Raw genomic sequence first — 19,207 nt, forward strand, 5'->3', positions numbered from 1 at the left:
CATCCCCAACAAACGAAATGCCGATTCTCAGGCTCAGTTTATATAAGATCGTGTTCGGCGCGTATACGATCTTGTAGTCGTAGGGAAAGTAGTACATATGTATTTGCCATTTTTACGTAAATTTGTTATAAAGTTGTAAAAATTATGATATCGTGTTAAATCATAGCCTGTAATAGGTTATACTCAGTTTCATAGGCAATCAATATCTCTATCAAGAAAATGACACATACAAATATAATAATTTATAATAACTAACGGTGTGCCCTGTAACACTTGCATTCGATAGAAGTATGTTATCTTATCCACTGTACTACATAATTGGTATGTATTTCCTTTTTATATAATGTTTGTGATCATATAATGTTTAAAGTTCATATTGATATAACAAACAGATATAAAAATTAAATTCGCATGACCGCGTTTATATACTTTTTTAACGCGTGTCCGATTGTTGTCAATGAAAAGGGTCAAGTAGCTATGGCCCTTTAATTAAGTCGGTGGAGTTAAATGCTGTCAGAAGAATGTTGTGAAATATTGTATCGGAACAGAAGAAGTGATCAATGATACGTAAAATTGCAAAAAAAGTATCTATAGTTACTGTAACCTTAAAAACCGGTGAAATTAAAATAATGCCATTTTGTAGATATATCGTTATCGTTGATAATTATGTATCGCATGTATAATATTATTGAATAATTATGATAATGGTGTGATTGCTAACAGTTATCGTTGTTTCGTCACATTTTAAAATATTGACAAGAAACAGAAAATAATATCCTCTATTTTCAAAAAGTAGGACATTTTTTTTTTTTTTTTTGTTTTCTACATTTGATTTATCATTTATTTAATCATTATTTTTGCCGTCAAATTTTTACAAAACAAAATCTCTACACGGATACAGATAAATCTGTTTTTCGGAGAATTTATATTATCGCACTTGGAATTATTTTAACGTTAAAATTATCAATATACGTATATTCTTACTTTACATCGAATAAGAATTAGTATTGTTGGCGATTGGTGCAAAAAGTACGAAGGCTAGCCGAGATTTTTCCTTCGGTAACGTGAGATAAATTTTGCACTGTGTCTGGGTATATAAGCAAGTAAAAGGCCTTCGGTTTCTTTCAGTTCCTCGTTAAATCGTGAAATGAGAATACCGATAATTTAAATACATTCTAAATAAGTTTTTCTGCTGCCTTATGATATTACAATTCATGGTAACTCAACAATCATTTGTAAAACATTAGTGCGCGTAAGAAGCTGCGCTTCGGTGAAAATCCCAGCTTTCACCACTAAGAATTTTGTGAATTTAAAGAGGATATTTGAAAAATAATTCGAATTAATTAATTTTTTGGGCATTCAAGTAAAGATTACTGTTTTAAAAAATTAATTAATCTCTTTAGTGTCTAGATTAACCGGCTTCCTATTTTTTATAAAGGTACATAATTTACAATGGCTCTCGATGCAATAGACAAAAAACAATGGCATTCAAAAGGCGGACAATTAAATAAATTTGTTAAAAAACGTATACCTATTACGGCATGGTTACCAAATTATAATTCCGACAAATTTTTGAACGATGCTATCGCTGGCATTACCGTCGGGCTCACTGTTATGCCACAAGGTCTTGCTTATGCCACTTTAGCCGGCTTAGAACCTCAGGTAAATAATTATTTTCTGAACAAAAATTTACAATTAATTTATTTTTTTAATTTTTAATTTTAATAACTTTTAAAATAACAAAATATATGTGTGTATGCTCTATAGTATGGTCTTTATTCTGCATTTATGGGAGCTATGGTATATATAGTATTTGGTTCATGCAAGGATATCACAATTGGACCTACTGCTCTTATGGCATTAATGACTCATGAATATGTCCAAGGTAGAAATGCGGATTTTGCAGTATTGTTAGCCTTTTTGTGTGGTTGCTTACAAATATTGATGGCTTTCTTACGGCTAGGTAATTACATTATGTTATTCAATATTTATGCAGTATATAATATTATTTGATATTTACTTTAAACTGTAAAATGTTTTCCAGGAGTACTTATAGATTTTATATCAATACCAGTCACAGTTGGTTTTACTTCTGCAACATCTGTTATAATTGTTGTTTCTCAGCTAAAGGGACTTTTGGGATTAAAAATCTCCTCTCAAGGGTTTTTAGATACTTTAACAAAAGTGTTACAACACATTCATCAGATTAGTTGGTGGGATACTGGGATGAGTTTCTCTTGTATTACTATTCTGTTATTATTTAGGGTAAGTATTTATTAGTTGCATTATTTAAATAATTATAGGAGAAAATTAAGGTGTCTTTATTGTTTAGAAAATGAAAGACATCAAGTTATGTTCAAATAACGAAAAACCAACTAAATATCAAAGGATACTGATGAAAATTATATGGTTATTATCAACAGCTAGAAATGCTGTCATTGTTATAATCTGTTCTACCATTGCTTACAAATTAAATTCTACTGAATATGGTTCTCCATTCATCCTTACTGGTCCTGTAAGATCTGGTCTTCCATCTTTTGGATTGCCTCCTTTTTCTACACAAGTAAAAAATGAGACTTTAAGTTTCACTGAAATGTGTTCAGAATTGGGTGCATCTATAGCATTAGTACCTATAATTGGTGTCCTTGGGAATGTAGCAATAGCAAAGGCTTTTGCAAATGGTGGTAAAGTAGATGCCACTCAAGAGCTAATTACTTTAGGAATTTGTAATGTTCTTGGATCTTGCGCAAGTGCAATGCCGGTTACTGGGTCCTTCAGTAGATCTGCAGTGAATCATGCTAGTGGTGTAAAAACACCAATGGGTGGTTTATACACTGGAATATTAATATTGCTAGCTCTCAGCCTACTTACTCCTTACTTCTACTTTATACCGAAGGGTAATACCATTTTTCTTATTTTATTCATATTTTATGTATTAATATCTCTAAATTAATATTATTTGTCTAGCTTCCTTATCGGCAGTTATTATATGTGCAGTAATATATATGATTGAATATCAAGTCGTAAAGCTCATATGGAGAAGTAGCAAAAAAGATCTGATTCCAATGTTTGTTACCTTCTTGTTCTGCTTAATTATTGGTGTCGAGTATGGAATCTTATTAGGTGTGGGGACAAATCTTATGTTCTTATTGTATCCTTCTGCACGTCCTACAATACATGTTGATAAGTGTAAAGTTAGTAACAAATGAAAAAACGTTTAGTAAAATTATATAATCATGTATTTCTAAATGTATATGAATTGTGTACATTTTAGACTAACTCTGGGGCCGACTATCTCTTAGTTACACCAGGGAATAGTCTTTATTTTCCAGCTGTAGACTTCATTAAAAAGTCAGTCGGCAATGCCGGTATAAAGCAAGGTTCTTGTCAAGTTCCGGTTGTAGTTGATTGCAGATATATATTAGGAGCTGATTTTACTGCTGCGAAAGTAAGTAATTTAGTAATAGAATTTTATATAGTAAAGTAATAAACTGGTACATATGGTAATAAGTTTTGATTACAGGGAATAGCAACATTGATAAATGAATTTAACAATCGAAAACAAGGTCTATATTTTTACAATCCACGATCGGATGTTACTGCTGTACTTAAAGGAGCCTGTGGAGAAGATTTCCAATATATTTCTACTCAGGATGAATTATCGTACTTATTATCGACGCACCAAGGTAATATAAATATATCCACCTTGATATAGATAAGATGATCGGACGAAAACTTATATTTTTTAATTGTTTTCTATTTTTAGAAAAAACATCGCAGCAACTGTTGGAAATAACACGAGATAAGTCGCACGAACCATTAATGTTAAGTAGTCCTGAAATCATTCACCGAAGTAGTCGTTCATGCCATGAGCTTAATGAAGTTACAACTACATTGTTACACGCTACAGCTAGTTAAACAGTAAAAAATATTGTCAACTTTTTAAACTTTGCTTTTAACTCTTTTCAAGAAGTGAGATTCAAATAGATTAAATAAGCATTTTACTTTTGCACTTCATTAGAGTAGTGGCATACACATCGCAGGACGTTGTTGAATAATTTTCAGTATTATTAAATTAAATTACAGAAAATGAAATGTTTGACGATTTCAGTACCAATTAAGATGTAAATATATGTGAGTTGCTATACATAAATGAAGTATGTTATATTTCTGCCTTTTTTACACTTGTTATACCAATAAGAAATAAATAATATATTGTGTAAATATTTATGTGTTATAATTTGTACACGCCTATATAAACGTTTATAAATTACAGTCTTTTTTTAACGTAATTAATTAATTACAAAGATACATACTTATTTGAAAGAAAGAATATATTGCACACCGTCCATTAAAATCGCGTAATCGCTCCATCACCAAAATACTTATTTTCATACTGAAACGTACATGTTTACCAAATTTATCAACAGTATTAATTACAATATAAATTAGATTGTCAATTGGCCAATAATACGTAGCAACATTGGAGTAACGTGTTGGCTGAATTGCGAATTAAGATAAATATTACAAACAACGAATTTATTAATTCTGATGTCATTCATTAATTTTGATGTCATGTAACGAGTGTGAGAAAAGAAATACGAAACGTTTATGAAATATTAAGCAAAAATCGCTTAAAGCTTCTTGATAACTCTCTCAAATCTGTACAAGAATATATTCCAATCTATTATACAATATCTTCTGTGAGCATATGAGTAGAATCAAGAAATTTGAATACACTCAAATAGTTTTAATAAAGCCCTGAAACAACATCAGTGACTTTTCCACGATTTCCGCCTGCAGAAGAAGTAGTGTTTCTTCTTCCAATTGGACTTTCTTTCATCTGTTGATTTCCCGAATATTTCCCAGCATTAAACCGATTTTTCCCTAATCCAAATGTGTCGTAAGTTCGTCCAGCGAAAATCCCGGAATCCATCGATTTATTCAAGAACCTGTTACCAATATTCTCATTCTGACAGAATGAATTATGTCTCACGCCATTCTTCATCAGTATCATTGGAGTACAGTCAAGATCTAATTCGTTTTTCCTGGAAGAATTAAGCTCGTTCCATTCTCGATTTCTCTGTTCCTCGTACAGCTCGTCACTTCTTAATTGCTTATTGCTCACATGCCCAGAATAAAATTCATCGCTTTTTAGATGTTTACTCTTTGATTCTTCTTTCCTCCCTTTGGATGTCAGTTCGAAGCAACTTTTCGAGTCTTCTAATCTACTTGACTTCGATCTAACAAGTGCCCTTTCTTCTCGACACTTTTTCGTCTTGGATTGATATTTACTAGAACTCCATTGAGTTTTCTCCTCCATGATTACAATATCGATCATCGAGTCTAGACCTTCGTCGATCCTATCCAAAGATTTGGTTAGTAGATTGGGAGATTTTGGAGCCTCGATGGATCTGGGTCTCCGCGTTACCAAAGGTTCAAGGTTGAAGTCCGTGACATAGAACAATCCACTGTCACTTCCTCCTTGTGACGAGCACTGATCCTTTCTAGCGATATGAGATACGTGATGGAACGACTCTGATCTGCGCATCCTACTTCTCGAGTTTCCTTCTCCGAAAAACTGCTCCTGTTTGCTTAAATTCTCCGAGCTGCCGGGTCTTCCGTAACTCTGGAGACTTCGATGCTCGTCGAAAGAGTTCAGGCTCTCAAACTTTCTAATGTGATTCTCCACTCTACTTTTACTGGATCTTCTCGATCGTGGGCTGGAAGCACTCGATTCGAGATAATCGTGACTCGCAGATCTACGAAGAAGTTTCCTCTTTTCCACCTCGCTTCTATATTTCGAGCTATGTCTGTGGGAAATTCCGTCTGTTTGTCTGTTACTCGATTTCGTCTCGTTCGTCGTTTTGTTCTTCGTATTGCACGATGTCTCGTAGTTCCTGATCGTTTTTTTCTCTTTTATTTCGTTTTCACTGAAACACCGGAGGTCGTCGAAGCTTTTCTTCATCTTACGATCACTAGTATTTTCTGTTTCCTTCCGGTTGCACTGCTTTTGGAAATGATCGACCTCGGTGTTTTTCATTTGTTCCTCGTACGCTTGATTCTTGCCACTATATTTCAGCCGAGAAGCACTGAGAAGGGAATCGCTACCATCACCCAGTGTTTCGTCTTCGATATCTTCATCGTGAGAATTGAACGCCTCTTCCTGGTCGATAAAGTCACAGTGCCTCACTGCCATGATGGCCGACAAACAAGGCGGTGATTTTCTAGGCGGTTGGGGATGTAGAATAGTCGGAACGATCGCTTCTTCCACGTCAGGTCCCTTTACAACGATCTTTACGCTTCCTTCGACGGAAGATTTCGAAACTCTGCGTGTTTCACCGTTCAATCTCCCGCCGCCACTGGAATCTGTACTGTAATCCCGATCATTACCAAAGTAAGTCACCTGTTCACCTTTGATCATGCTTTGGGACACGTTAGAACCGGTGTTAGACTTCAAAATCTTCGTGTCCGTTTGATGATCTCTCTTCAAAACTTTCTCGTAAACGTACGTTTCGGAGTTATTTAACGAAACCTTCGAATTAGTTCTATGTAACTTCGTTTTGGAAGAATTCTCGTTATAAAAGTCCTGATCCCCATGATCTATCCGATTCTGTTCGTGGTTCTTGTCACCGATCTCTTGCTCCGCGTCCTTCACGATAATCCTCAGTTCCTCGATCACGTCGTCTATCGTCGTTTCCTGATCGTTGTCCGGAGACGCGCTGACTTTCTGATGATTGGTTCGCGACTGGTGCTTCGTATTCTCTGGACTACTCGATCTCTCTGACGAGCTGATGCCTTCGTCCTCAGCGTTCGAGGACATTTTCGGCGACTGTTTCGTACCAAGCACTGTCATCTTCTCACGATCCTCCAGGTTGTAATTGTTCAACTTCTCCAATTGCATTTGCTGAAGTTGCGTCTGCAGAGCCGAAACTTTTTTACTGAGAATCCTACAAGTTTCCTCGGCACGTACAACTCGTCGCTGTAGGGCGTCCACGTCCACGCAGTTGTGCGACCATTTCTGAACTTCCTTATGTAGAAGATCGTTCAAAGCGTCCTCCTCCCTGCCGTCCAATTCTTTCAGCCATTCTTGAAGGACCTGCGGCTCCAGTCCAGCTTCGCAGGCTTCAGCCTAATGACGAACAGACCAACCGGTTATTCGTCATGGAAATCGTGAAAATATCGTCAAAGATTCTCGAGTACAATTTCTAATTTCTAATCGTAGAAATTCCCTAAGAAACTATCAGTTTTCGATCGATATATGTTACCTGAATGTACAATCTGGTTTGCGTCCGCGATGCAGATTTTAGGAAGGCGTTCAGGAATGAAACTCCTGCGACTCTCAGTGCAATCGCTGCTCTGGGAGCCAGGAGAGCTCCAGCGAGGAAACGGAATCTTCCACCCTCGCCATATTTCAGCCTAAGAGTAGATACAGCTTCCGAGACCACTGCGTGACCACCCGGTGTCTGGCAGACCTTTGTCAGTAACTGGAAGGAGCAAACAATCTCAGAGAAACTTGTAATAAATTCTTGAGCCTCAGCAACTCGTTCCCCTCGTCTATCGCGATCGAGAGTTGCGCAAACTAAATTTCTTGTGAGAATGAAATTAGAACCAGCACGTAATTAATAGTTACGTATGATGGAAAATAAGAATCGCGAGTTTTCGTAGCATTGGTCGGCAGCTGAATCCCGTCGACAGTTCCTCACCGACGGGATAACGATCTCTTTATTCTCATTATATTCTCGCTGTGCCGTAACTCTGTGATCACGTGCTGTGGAAGTAATTATCCAGTTCGGTTAGTCAACATCTGATCGTAACCGCGATGCTTGGCAAGGTGCACTTCCTCGGACGGTTGAGGAAATAAAAAGTAGCGGAGAGTATAGGGGCGTGTATGAGGTTGCAAATGAAGCCGGCCGAATAACGTTTGGATAGACGATAAAAACTGGTTCTCGACGGCGTACACTCTCGAAATAACGGGGCCCCAGCCGTCAAGTGGACCGAGTTTGCTGGATACGCGCGTTTACGATTATCTGAATGGGTCAGATATAGTACATAAGAGACGATCATCTTGCCAAGTGCCAGAAGCCTGACCCACTCTATCCCCATTGGGTTCGCTTTTTATTTTTCCTCTCCTGTTAATCACGCATTCCGTCACAGCTCGGATGCCAACTTTATTGCGCTGGTTAGTAGTACGTTTTAGAGGAGATTGCACGCGAATTTATTTGCTAAACGGTCAGAAGGCGATAAAAGCGAACGATAAAGGCACGCGATAAAGCACTCGGTGAAAACTAAAGATATAATTATTATCTATGTACATATGTATATTTGATTCCGAGATCAAACCTAAGCGAAGATTGCGGCGAACAAATCGGTTCAAATAAATAAAATGTCTAACTTTCAAACTGTTAATATTTGTTAACGTTATGTGACGTTAATATAACATACATGTACTGTGAGATAATAGCAAGATATGCAAGAATTATGTTCTGAGAGAAGTACGCGATATGTGAAATATATCACACGTACGATTCCAACTGAATTCGTTTTTGATTAACAGTATCGCGGTGCTTGGAACGGAAGTGACGATTGTTACCTGGAGAGCTAGGACTCGGGACCGGTTCAAGCTACTAGTCAGACAAACTGCCAGAGCAAGAAGACCGGGTTGGGCTTGCACTAGGAGCCTCGGTGCGTCGGTGCATCGTTCGGTGCAGGCAGCCAAACATTCGACGCAACCCAACTCGTCCAGTGCAGCTCTTCTGGTACCCACTCTTGGACCCGTGTGACCGGAAGACGGTGGTGAGCTTTGGGCCAACTGAACACCGCGAAGTGTCTCAAGTAACAAAGTTATCCCATCGGCTGGCGGTGAAGCGAATTCCTGAACGAAGCTGAAACATAATTATTTCTTTCAATCGACGATATAATTCATTCGTAAGCGTGATATTTTATTTGTTAAGTACAAGCAGCATTATTTGAGACGTTAGATACTTTCTTCGTTATTTTAGCGATCTTTGCTAAAGCTAGAAACGTTAGTAAGACATTTTAAATGAAGTTCTATCGTACGGAAAGCGGTACATGTACTACAAAGTGATACATCGTTGATTGCATATCCTAATACATCTCTGGTATCGGAGACCGGAAGTAACGGTATGAACACATTTGCCTTGAACACACGCATGTGTTCAGTATCTATCGTATGCAGTTACGTGTATATATGCAGTATAGCTTGCGGATATCATGTCACGTTTTCTACAGTGTTGCGGTTCAACTCCACCCTATCAAGTCCTCAGACTACTAGCATATGTTTCTTATAGTCCTAGAATCCTTATTCCAGGAATTTGGAAGACGTTCTTCTCGTGGATTATTTTCTGTTATCTCAATTCTGTCTTTTCTTATGTATGCGTTTCTTCTTTTAATTCTCGTAACTCTAAATATCTCTTCCACACTGTTGCGTGATTCTCGCTCGCGTGATGTGCACTAATCATCGCGGACGTCGCATTATCCGATTTCTATAATGTTAAACATATAATTAATAAGCTGATAAATAAATCAACATAAATCGGTCAGGTGTTAACGCGGGTATTTATTTAAAAAGATAGAACGCGGTGTGTCACTGAGCTGAGTGTCACTGCATCAATCAATCCCGCTACTTGATGCTTTAATGTTGAACCTCGGTATGTTGTGGAGGCTACTGTAACAGCCATTGAACCGTAGGCAAGGTGAAAAAAGGTATAATTACATAATTATGGGACCTTACGATTAAGAGAAAAACCAATCCGGTTTTATAAGCGCGCTATTAAGCAAGTTCCTTCGAGGTTGTCAACGGAACGATTATCAGAGTGACGGCGCAAGAACCCGATAACTATTAATGTAATAAATACGAGGAGGTGGACGAGAAAATATACTTCAATTAAATTACACGCTTTTCAACTTATTCTAACATTATTATTAAACATAAATTCCCAGATACAGGCTGTACGAAAAGGAATCCGTTGATCTCTCAAATAATTATATGAAATTTCTTTTTTCGATGTGGTCCCTTACTTTTTCTTTTTCTTAATAAATTTTCGTCGCCTATCGCATGCAAAGATACGGATGATCGACTTTCGCGTAGCTTCGAGTATCGACCAGTATCATTATTAGTACTTTATACTCGATTATCGTTCGTCTAGAATTCTTGTTAAGATATCACTTTACCACATATCGAATTCATCGATCGTTCGACCAAGAAAAGGAACAACACGATGGTTTCCCTGTACGATCACATTGAGCCGGTAAGTATACGTGTGATGGCCTTAAGGTAGACAGGTGCGAAGCCAAGGAAATAGATATTACGACTGTCAAAGTATGACGTATCCACGAAGAAAGTTCGTTTCGAGACTATATACCGATTGCGTTTCTTCTTTCAGTTGTATGGGATCTTTTCCAGTACAAGTGGGATCTGCTTAATGGACGAGAGCTATCTCTGATCGTGTCACGTTAATTTCCTTAATTATACAGCTGAGACGCGTGTAACATGGTGCACCGGCCATTCCATCAGCTTTATACACCTTGTTGTAGACTGCCTCTTCCGAGTCGTGAGAATTTCCTTGCCAACAACACTTTTGTCACTTTCTACACGGTTCAGTTATTACGCAGTCGCGTTATATTTCGCGAGAACTTTGTAAACTGCGGTAAAATCTCCGTTCTTTAAGACATTGGTTAAAAAACGAGGAAATTATCCAGATTTACATAATTAGCGGTATACTAAATTTCGCACGTTCACGGATAACAAGCAAAACAGCTGATTAATCCTTCATAATGTCGACAATATCGCGCGTTCCGTTATTCGTGACTGGCCAAAACACGGGAAGACTAAAAGATAGGTGCGAGCGATAAATGGACGACATCGACTCGCACCTTTTTCCGACCAACGAGACAGAAATTACGTCGATTACGTATTCGTCACGGTTGCGTATGTCAGTGCAAATTGTCAGAAATTTCTGGTTAAAGTTCAATTCCATTACCTCACCAAGATAAGAATTTCTGTTGCATAAGTATAATGCGTATGTAACATCGTTTATAAAGCACGACAGTGCTGCATTTTTGCCCTGGAAATGATGTAAAGATTTAAAAAGTTACAAAAAGAAAATTGTAAAAAGGAGATCTAGAATTCAACTGGTTTGTAACTTGACAATTCTCTAATATTAGTAACTGATAGATTATTCAGCAGCTGGTGCACGAATAACAGCTTAGAAGATAGTTCGTATAAGAATAACAGCTTCGTTATTCGCCCACGGAAATATGTTCTTAAAATTCCGTCGCACGCCGCATTCTCTACGAAATAATGAAAACACGTGTTTTTCTTCGTCGGAGGACTAACAAAGGTAATTATTCCCGGAGGAATTCCGCGTCCAGTACGTTACTCCGTGTCCCAAATTTTTACCCGACGATTGGACAAACAGTTGTAAATCATTCTGTGGTTCGCACCTACAGGCTTCTAAAAAGAAAAAAAAACCAGGCTATTCAAGATGAGGAGACGTTCTCGTCTAGACGGTGATTCTATAAACACCGTATATAAGCGCCATGTACGCCCGTTGAATGCATGCAAATGAGTATTAAAACGTTTTCTATGTAACCGCCTATGTATATGCGATCGTCGCCTATTTACCTTAGGGTAAACAAGAGTGAGAAAGAGAGAGTTCTCTCGTCCAACAATAGATGCATTATGTTAGCCGTCGTATTATGCATACCGTGCGGGGATATCGTGGTACGCACGTGTGTAAGTGTACTAGTGTACGTGCGCGAAATACACCGCGGCATTACGATTCTACGGCGCGAACACCGTGGATAGCCTTTGTTGGGCTCGTCTTAAAAATACACCAAGGCCCCCATTTGGATACTGGAGAAAATGAAAGCTCGTGCGTGAACGAGAGTGACGGTAAAAGATACGTAAGGAGCGAAACGTGACCGCAGACCACCCTATGCAACGTTGTTAAACCGATATCAGTATAAATTTCACGATACTTTTCACCGCTGTCCATAAAGTTCGAGACGGATGAAAGACATCGATGATAGTCTTCGATGTTCGTTTCCTTCGTTTAAATTCACACGAGAATTGCGGTTTATCTTGCAGGTACTCGCAGCTCTACGATTCTAAGAGTGAGTTTTTATTCCGAGATAGGTGATCGGAAAGAGTTTCGCGCGAGGCGGAAAAAAGAAAGACTAGGAGGACAAAGAGGAATTCGTTCCAAGGAGAACGACTTCGCTATTGAAAACACGCGTTCCGCGAAGACGTCATGCGAACTTTTGGCCAGCAATGGGTGCATTATATTACACCCCGCATTATGCAGACCACGATGTACGTAAGAATGCCTTCGGCGGACGCGGCATGAATATCAAGTGTTCCTTATTGCCTGGTGTGTGGGCACACCCTAAAATTTAAGGCAATGGACGACACAAGAGCAAAAGAAAACGAAAGCCACCGTAACTCGGGACGTTTCTCTTTCGCGCGATATTTTTGGCCTGTGCCTACGTTGCGTAATTCACGCTGTGCATCTTCTTTTTACTGTGTCTTCTTTTTTTTATTACATCGGAAAGGATCGACGAACAAATCGAGGAAGTTAATTTCACTTAGGAAGCTACATCTTCTATCGTTTTTATTGTTACTCCAAAGACAATAACCGATGAAAGATAACGTCTTATATAACGGAGGCTAATTTAGAGAAGCTATACGTCGAGGTACTACATTACGTATATATTTTACGAAAATATGTGCTGACAATATGGATAAACGCACGAAGGAGGTAAATTACGAAATATGTATGTACATATAATTCCTATTCCTATAGGCACCTACAGTAGCACCGGCGATAAAGGCATCACGTTTCTGTCGTAATAAATTATCGTCTATTAGCATGCATGGTGTTACGTCGTAAATAAAGGGACGAATGGAATATAAAACGTTTAAGAGGATTACGCGTGCATGTTTTAAAAGATAAATACCTCTTGTCACCCAGATATTAACTAAATGCACTGCTGCAATTAAATCGAAGTCACGATTATTCTAAATATAAAAGTTATTTCGCGAGACATAAATCGCGATTCGTTTTGCCTTCACTGTGTCAAAATACTTACTTCGTCGTATCTATGCGAAATTCAATTATTTCATTGATGATTGCTGTTCAAAGAAAAGCGAAATTTGGGTTAAGAAAGTGAATGATTGTTCCTTTGTTGAAATACGAAGAAACGGGATTTGATATCGCGCGAAAAAAGGAGACTTCCTTGGTTTCCATTAAGTAGGAAGCAGTTACGCATTCTCTGTTACGTGAAACGGAAGCATCGTGGGGTATCGTGGGTTCGGTGGCCGGTCGAGGCTTCTTCGACGCGGTTGATATTCCCCCACGTGGAAGAAGAAGAAGAAAAACAGGGGGAGAACCAGGCTAGTTTATAAGAAACATACTGTATAAATTTTACGAACCTCTTTTCTTTTTCTGTCAAGGTAATTATGTGCTTCTAAGCGAACTGTAATCTCGAACGTTAATACGAGACACCCTACATTAGGCCTTATCATAAAATGCAAACGCTTCTTTGCATAATCTTTAAATAATGATCTAGGAGTTCGTCCAAGGTATCATCGCTTTCTAACATTCCGTAAGAAAAATGTAAAAGGCTGTAGTACTCTATTGATGATCTGTAAGATATTTTTGCAATCGACACTGAGTTTCCAAATGAGCAAATTTGAAATGTAAATAAACAAAGAGCAAATAAAAAATTCAGCGTACAGATATGCATCCCAGAAAATAGAAAAATTAATCTGCAATGCGAATAAAGAAATCCTGGATGTAAGTAAACAAACGTCGAAGGTTGATAAATAAATTGAAAATTTAGACAAATCGATAGGATTTGTTTCATAATGTGGTAGCATTCTGACGAACTGGTTTCGTGAATATTTGGCAGATACGAAATTCAACGCACAGTATCTTTCATTCTAGTAAAAAGATTCGTTCCGTGAATACAAAGAAGTTTGGTTTTATGAATGGACCAAGGAATCCTTTCAGTGACCGCTATCCGAAAGGCAGGTCCTTTAAACGAGTAATGATTGACGAAAGAAACCGACGACACGGAATATCAATGAAAACGAAACCTGACTCGCATAGTAAGAGCCAAGACACGCGAACCTTTGTAGAATGATAAAGAATTCTCTTTTAAAGTTTCCGATATCAGCGTTTCACAAGAGGAAAAAGACGTCTCGTGCTCAGGGTGCACTGGTTATCTCGAACAATTTGTCTCAAATCGCAAAGCTCTTATTTAATTAGAGCAATGCGAACGTCTAATTAAACGCCCGGTCTCAACAGTTAATAGGTGATAATAACTCGTTATGCCCCGGCAATTCTTTTCTTTCTTTCTCGCTCCGCCGAGCATACGTACACTCTAATAACACGTTTGTTTCATTGACGGCCCGTTTCAAGGCACACGCGAATCCTTAAACCCTGCTGATCCCACAGCGATAAAGATAAGAGACCGTTCTCGATGAAAGTACGTTGCGGCAATGGAAAACTTGGCGGATGGAAAGCAAAAATTCCATTCGACTGCTTGCCATTAGTTTCGTACCAATGATTACAAAGTCAATTATTCCGGCATAGCACGGAATAGAATCCTCCGACTTATCTAACCTGTAGATTTGAACAAGAACGTGGAAAAATTCCAACTGTTCGTTAACCCAAATCCAAAGACCGACTATTACCGAGATTACGGATATTCTGTAAATTCTTACATTTTCGATACGGTTATCCCGAGAACCGTGAACATTCTACGAATTTCACGCCGATATTACAAAAACGAAGGTTGTTCCTTCGCTGTACATGATTCTTAACATCGTGCGTCCGTTTCTTCGCCCCAGATAACACGTACATTTAGCTTTGTAACGAAGTAGAAAAAAAAGATAACCTGGCCGATAACGTAATCGATCTTGACGGCCAATTATTACGATCGGTTTCAAAATAAATCGATTCCGCCAGCCGAGTCGTCGGCGGGCAACCTGGGATCACGGTAAAAACGTCTGTTAAACGGTCTAATAAGATCCCGACAAACGATACGAAGGTTCGATCTTGGAAATCGAGGATGCGCCTCATCCAGATCGATTTGCGCATTGAGCACGGCAACCCAGCCGCTGTACAGTTATCCGTAATATCGGCATTCGTTTATCCGTGGCCGCTACTTACATTACGGGTTATCTGCTCGCCTCTGTGGTAAGAAGCTTGACCATATTATAAGTCATCCAGCGAATGTGGGACACACTCGCGTCGTCCATATGGCCGTTGAGGTATGGTACCGTTCGTGTAACATCCGCGATCACGCGCGTCTACGGATCGGTGACAGGACAAACCGGTGAAAATTGTCACACCAAGTTTGATTCGGGAATTCGCGTAACAGGTTGTCGAGCTTGTCGACGAAGCCGACGAAGACCCGCGAAACTCGAGATTTCTCTTTAGATCAGACTAGGAGAAAATGTTGGAATATCTGGTTCGAGATAAAGTCTTCTTTCTTATCTTCAATGAGAAGTCACCGTGTCTCTGAATCGAAGACATAGATCGTACCGGATCAGCACTTGGAAAACCATCCTTTCTCTTCTTACAAAGAGACATTGTCATAGGTCTAGGTCCGATCTGGATGAAATTTTGTAGGTTTGGAGAAGAGCCAAAAATGGTAGATACGTATATTTTCTTAGCTGTGCTAACTTAAGTTTAAGGAGTGAAAACATCCTCCGAAATTTGAGCTCTTACTGCGAAAAGTTCTCAATCTCTTTGGCAGATAACGTAGTACCGAGAACAATCTAACTTATAACATTCTTCGCTCAAACTTCCGCTCAAACCAATACCTAAATCTCTACAAAGGAGATCGAGTATTTTGCAGTCAGGCAAGGAAAGAATATTCTTCGTAGAGTCATCGAAAGAGACGAATACCCAAAGAAGAGATACGTTAACTTGGAAGAACTTCGCTAAATTTTTCTATAGTACATAATTTTACAGGATAAAATTTTCCAGGTGTAACACGATAAAATGATCACACGTAGTATGTGGTAACTTTAATTTTAGAACGGCTGCAGGGCAGCGCTCGCAAATTGCCACAGTCGCGTGGTTAAACGCGAGGAAAAGGAGATTCGATGTTATCCTTCGCGCATCCTTTTTACGAGGGCTCCTGGACGCGTCTGGCATTCTTGCCTCTCTGTCCTTTTACACTCGTCCGGTTGTGATTAGAATCATTCTCATCTATGCACGACGCTTCTTGCCGCGCCGCTTCGAATATCCGTTGGCTGGAAATTGTGCGGCGATGCACACGGTGAAATTGCGCTTAATAAGGGTAAACGAGCACGTCGATCGGACAAGAATTAGTTCGAGAATACTGCCTGGACGATTCCTGCGTTTTCGCCAGCCTGCCGTTCCTTTTCCTGCCACGTTTCTAAACTATAATACGTCCCTTGGATTATTCGTAATCTCGTTCGATCCAAGTTCAGCGATTAATGGGTGGTCTAGAACATAAACTACGAAGCCGGAAGCCAGTCGAGATTGAATTCTGCCCACGAAAAATAAAGTCGCGAATGAAAAGCTGGCGCTAATGGATTGACCAGTGCTGCGCGAGTGTGATCCAATCTCGCTCAGTCTGATACGAATCTAGATAAGGAAGAGAGCATTGAAATTGTAACACTAGACGAGATATGGTGTACCTATCGCTTTACTGAATCTTCTATCTTGCGAACTGATACAGATCGTGGAAAAATCAGTGGTTTTGTTAAGTCTTCTATTAACTTCGCTCGCATTCTACTCTATAGAGGTGATGGTACTATGGTAGATGTATAGGTAGCTTTTGATTGACTTGTTAATTTAATAATTTGTGAAAGACAGAAATTTATAATAAAAGTACAGAAGTTAATAAATTACACACTGTCAGGATGGAACGACGGCTGAATGAAGCAACGACAGCGTTCGCGTGTTTCCTTGCTAGTTGTTCTATGTGAGACTCGCGACGTCGCAGCTTGAGGTCATTTATTACTCCCATTACGTATTAGGAATGTAACAATTTCGACCAGGCAGTGATGTAACGGTACGATGATTGAGAAACAAAATTTCTATAATTTATCTTCGCTATACAACGTTGTTAATAGGCACAGAATTAAAGCTAATTAATCTACGTCTTTTAAATTTTTCAATCCTCTAACGGCAATAGTAACCAGAGTTGTAGCTTCGTTACAATTTATAGATGCTACAACGGCGCACTTTTAAAGATTTGAATGAATTTCGATAAAGTACAAGGTTCGTTACCTTTCGTTACGTGTCTTTTTACCGTCTTTCGTTTTGATTTCTTTGGCAGGAAGTTTAATGCTTCGCCCCGTAATTGCAGCGTTAAACTTTATTTTCGAAGGAAGCAGAACTCGTTGTATTTGCTTTCTGATGGCAATCAAAAACGGCGAAGCTTTGAGACTATCGATGCGGCCAATTACAGACGCGTGTCTAGCGGCTGTGATTACACGCGCTATGAATGAATAGCAACGTACACGCTTCGGGCACTTCGAGACAAACATCGTCGATCTTGCGCTGAGGTATAGCATGAGCCACCGACGTTCATGAACAAATCTTAGCATTTACGTCCGATCTTTAATCACGTTGGCGCCTAACGGGGACGAGACTATCATTTAGCCCTTCGTTGAACGCGATACCAGGAGGAGCTTGATTCGCGTTAATCCTGCTGTGATCACCGTGTTGTCTTAGAAACACGGAGGAAACCCGTTTCTTTGTTGCTCCTATCCGCGGCGAGGTAATATCGCAAAAAGCTACCACATCACAGGAAACCGAGCGAATAACTTTTTCTTTAATGATTTACACAGAGATGAGAAATGACGGATGGATGGTTTTCGCGGCTCGTCCACGCACATGGTTAATTCAATCTTCGGACGAAATGAAATACGGCTATCGAAGGTAGTTAACAGTCGAGACAAACGTAAGAAACGCAAAAAAGAAAATCATCTTTCGCGCGTGCAAATTTCCAGGAAGTAGAGATATTTAATTCATTAGACGCAGATACTTAATTCGTTAACGCTGGAATTACGAAGATGGTCAAAGCGATCAATCTGTAATTTTTCATAGGAATTTTTGAACATTCGAATAAATTTGAATAAAGTATATAGATAAAACGCAGTTTTTTCTCTTACATTATGTATCTTTATTTTAATCAACTGTAGCGCAATGTTGGTGGAAATCAACAAAGTATAAATATTTTATTTAATCGTGACTAATTGCGAACAACACGGTTAAGTGTTTAATTCGTATATGAGCGATTCCATGAAAGTGCGTGATCGAGGTTTATTTTGCTTCTTAAGGAGAAAAGTTTAACGACCTTTTAGGCTAAACGGTAGCCAAATCGGGAAGGAATTTTTACGAGTTTCAGGGAAGGGGGACTCAGCCATATCGAAACGCTTCTCTTAAAAATACGTATAAAAAGTAACTGTAAATCCGGCCCCGTTCGAGCCGTCCTTCCTGTTCAATTAGTATCAAGTATTTTCGTGGTGTTCTTGTCGTTAGTTCCAGCGAGAGAGCGTAAATCCAGCCGTACGAACGTTTATTCTAATTGTTCACGGACAATCAAGCGCACGTGCTTCCGGGTGTCATGTCGTGCGCCATCGTTCGAAAGTGAAGTTTTTCGCGCCTGCACTCGACTCGCAACAACGATTCCCAAATGAATCTCTTCGACGAGCTATCGTGTCAGGAAAAAGTTCCGTGAGCTTAATAACTATGCCTGATAATTAACAACGTTGTTATTAATTGTAAACGTCCTGCCATTTTCACGAGAACACGAAAGCAACTTTCAGATACGCAAAGTAGAATAACTGCTTAAATTTCGCTTAATTTGCAATTATAATTAGGTGTCTGATTAACTTAGGAAGTCGGCGAGGATTTAGTAACTATTATGGAATTCCAAGAAACTGTAAAACTGTACAGTTCTGTTGGACTTTTTCAAGAAAAGGTTCATCGTCGTGATAGAATGTTAAGCTTTTACTAAAATACTTCTCTCCTTTCCTCCGTGTCAATTTTATATATTTTGCAGTTTTTGATTTAGTGTTATACAGTGAAGTATATGAACCCACCGAACATCGAGCAGATCATGTACATAACTAAAGTTCACATGATAGAAGTTGATTGATTCTCTGCCCATATGTATGATTTTTCGTTGATAC

General features: G+C 38.9%; 2 protein-coding genes across 7 annotated transcripts in view; one reads left to right on the plus strand and one right to left on the minus strand.

The window, feature by feature from the left end:
- Positions 1-33: 33 nt before the first annotated feature.
- On the plus strand, positions 34-4,153 carry LOC126923362 (sodium-independent sulfate anion transporter). 2 transcript variants are annotated; one of them, XM_050736744.1, is made up of 9 exons: positions 34-321; positions 1,439-1,662; positions 1,768-1,963; positions 2,045-2,265; positions 2,333-2,897; positions 2,968-3,194; positions 3,275-3,448; positions 3,524-3,686; positions 3,767-4,153. In XM_050736744.1, the coding sequence occupies exons 2-9, from the start codon at positions 1,453-1,455 to the stop codon at positions 3,916-3,918; spliced, it is 1,908 nt and encodes a 635-aa protein (XP_050592701.1). In that variant the 5' UTR covers positions 34-321; positions 1,439-1,452; the 3' UTR covers positions 3,919-4,153. The 2 variants fall into 2 exon arrangements, with proteins under 2 accessions (XP_050592701.1, XP_050592702.1); XM_050736745.1 differs by lacking the exon at positions 34-321 and adding an exon at positions 903-1,363.
- The window catches only part of LOC126923356 (uncharacterized), a 50,450-nt gene continuing 35,227 nt past the window's right edge, over positions 3,985-19,207 (minus strand). For all 5 annotated transcript variants that reach the window (XM_050736726.1, XM_050736725.1, XM_050736728.1 and 2 more), the window contains 3 exons: positions 8,594-8,885; positions 7,269-7,487; positions 3,985-7,132 (listed from right to left, as the gene is read on the minus strand). In XM_050736726.1, the coding sequence (XP_050592683.1) occupies positions 4,751-7,132; positions 7,269-7,487; positions 8,594-8,885 (2,893 nt within the window). In that variant the 3' untranslated portion in view covers positions 3,985-4,750. The remainder of the gene's footprint in view (positions 7,133-7,268; positions 7,488-8,593; positions 8,886-19,207) is intronic.

The sequence above is a fragment of the Bombus affinis genome, chromosome 13 (assembly GCF_024516045.1).
Source record: "Bombus affinis isolate iyBomAffi1 chromosome 13, iyBomAffi1.2, whole genome shotgun sequence".
In the NCBI taxonomy this organism is placed as follows: Eukaryota; Metazoa; Arthropoda; class Insecta; order Hymenoptera; family Apidae; genus Bombus; species Bombus affinis.

Excerpts from the sequence above, each read along its gene's own strand:
- LOC126923362 (XM_050736744.1), top strand. The coding sequence starts at position 1,453 with ATGGCTCTCGATGCAATAGACAAAAAACAATGGCATTCAAAAGGCGGA. Across the intron at positions 1,964-2,044 it reads GATGGCTTTCTTACGGCTAG|GAGTACTTATAGATTTTATA; the intron begins GTAATTACATTA and ends AATGTTTTCCAG. Across the intron at positions 3,687-3,766 it reads CTTATTATCGACGCACCAAG|AAAAAACATCGCAGCAACTG; the intron begins GTAATATAAATA and ends TTCTATTTTTAG.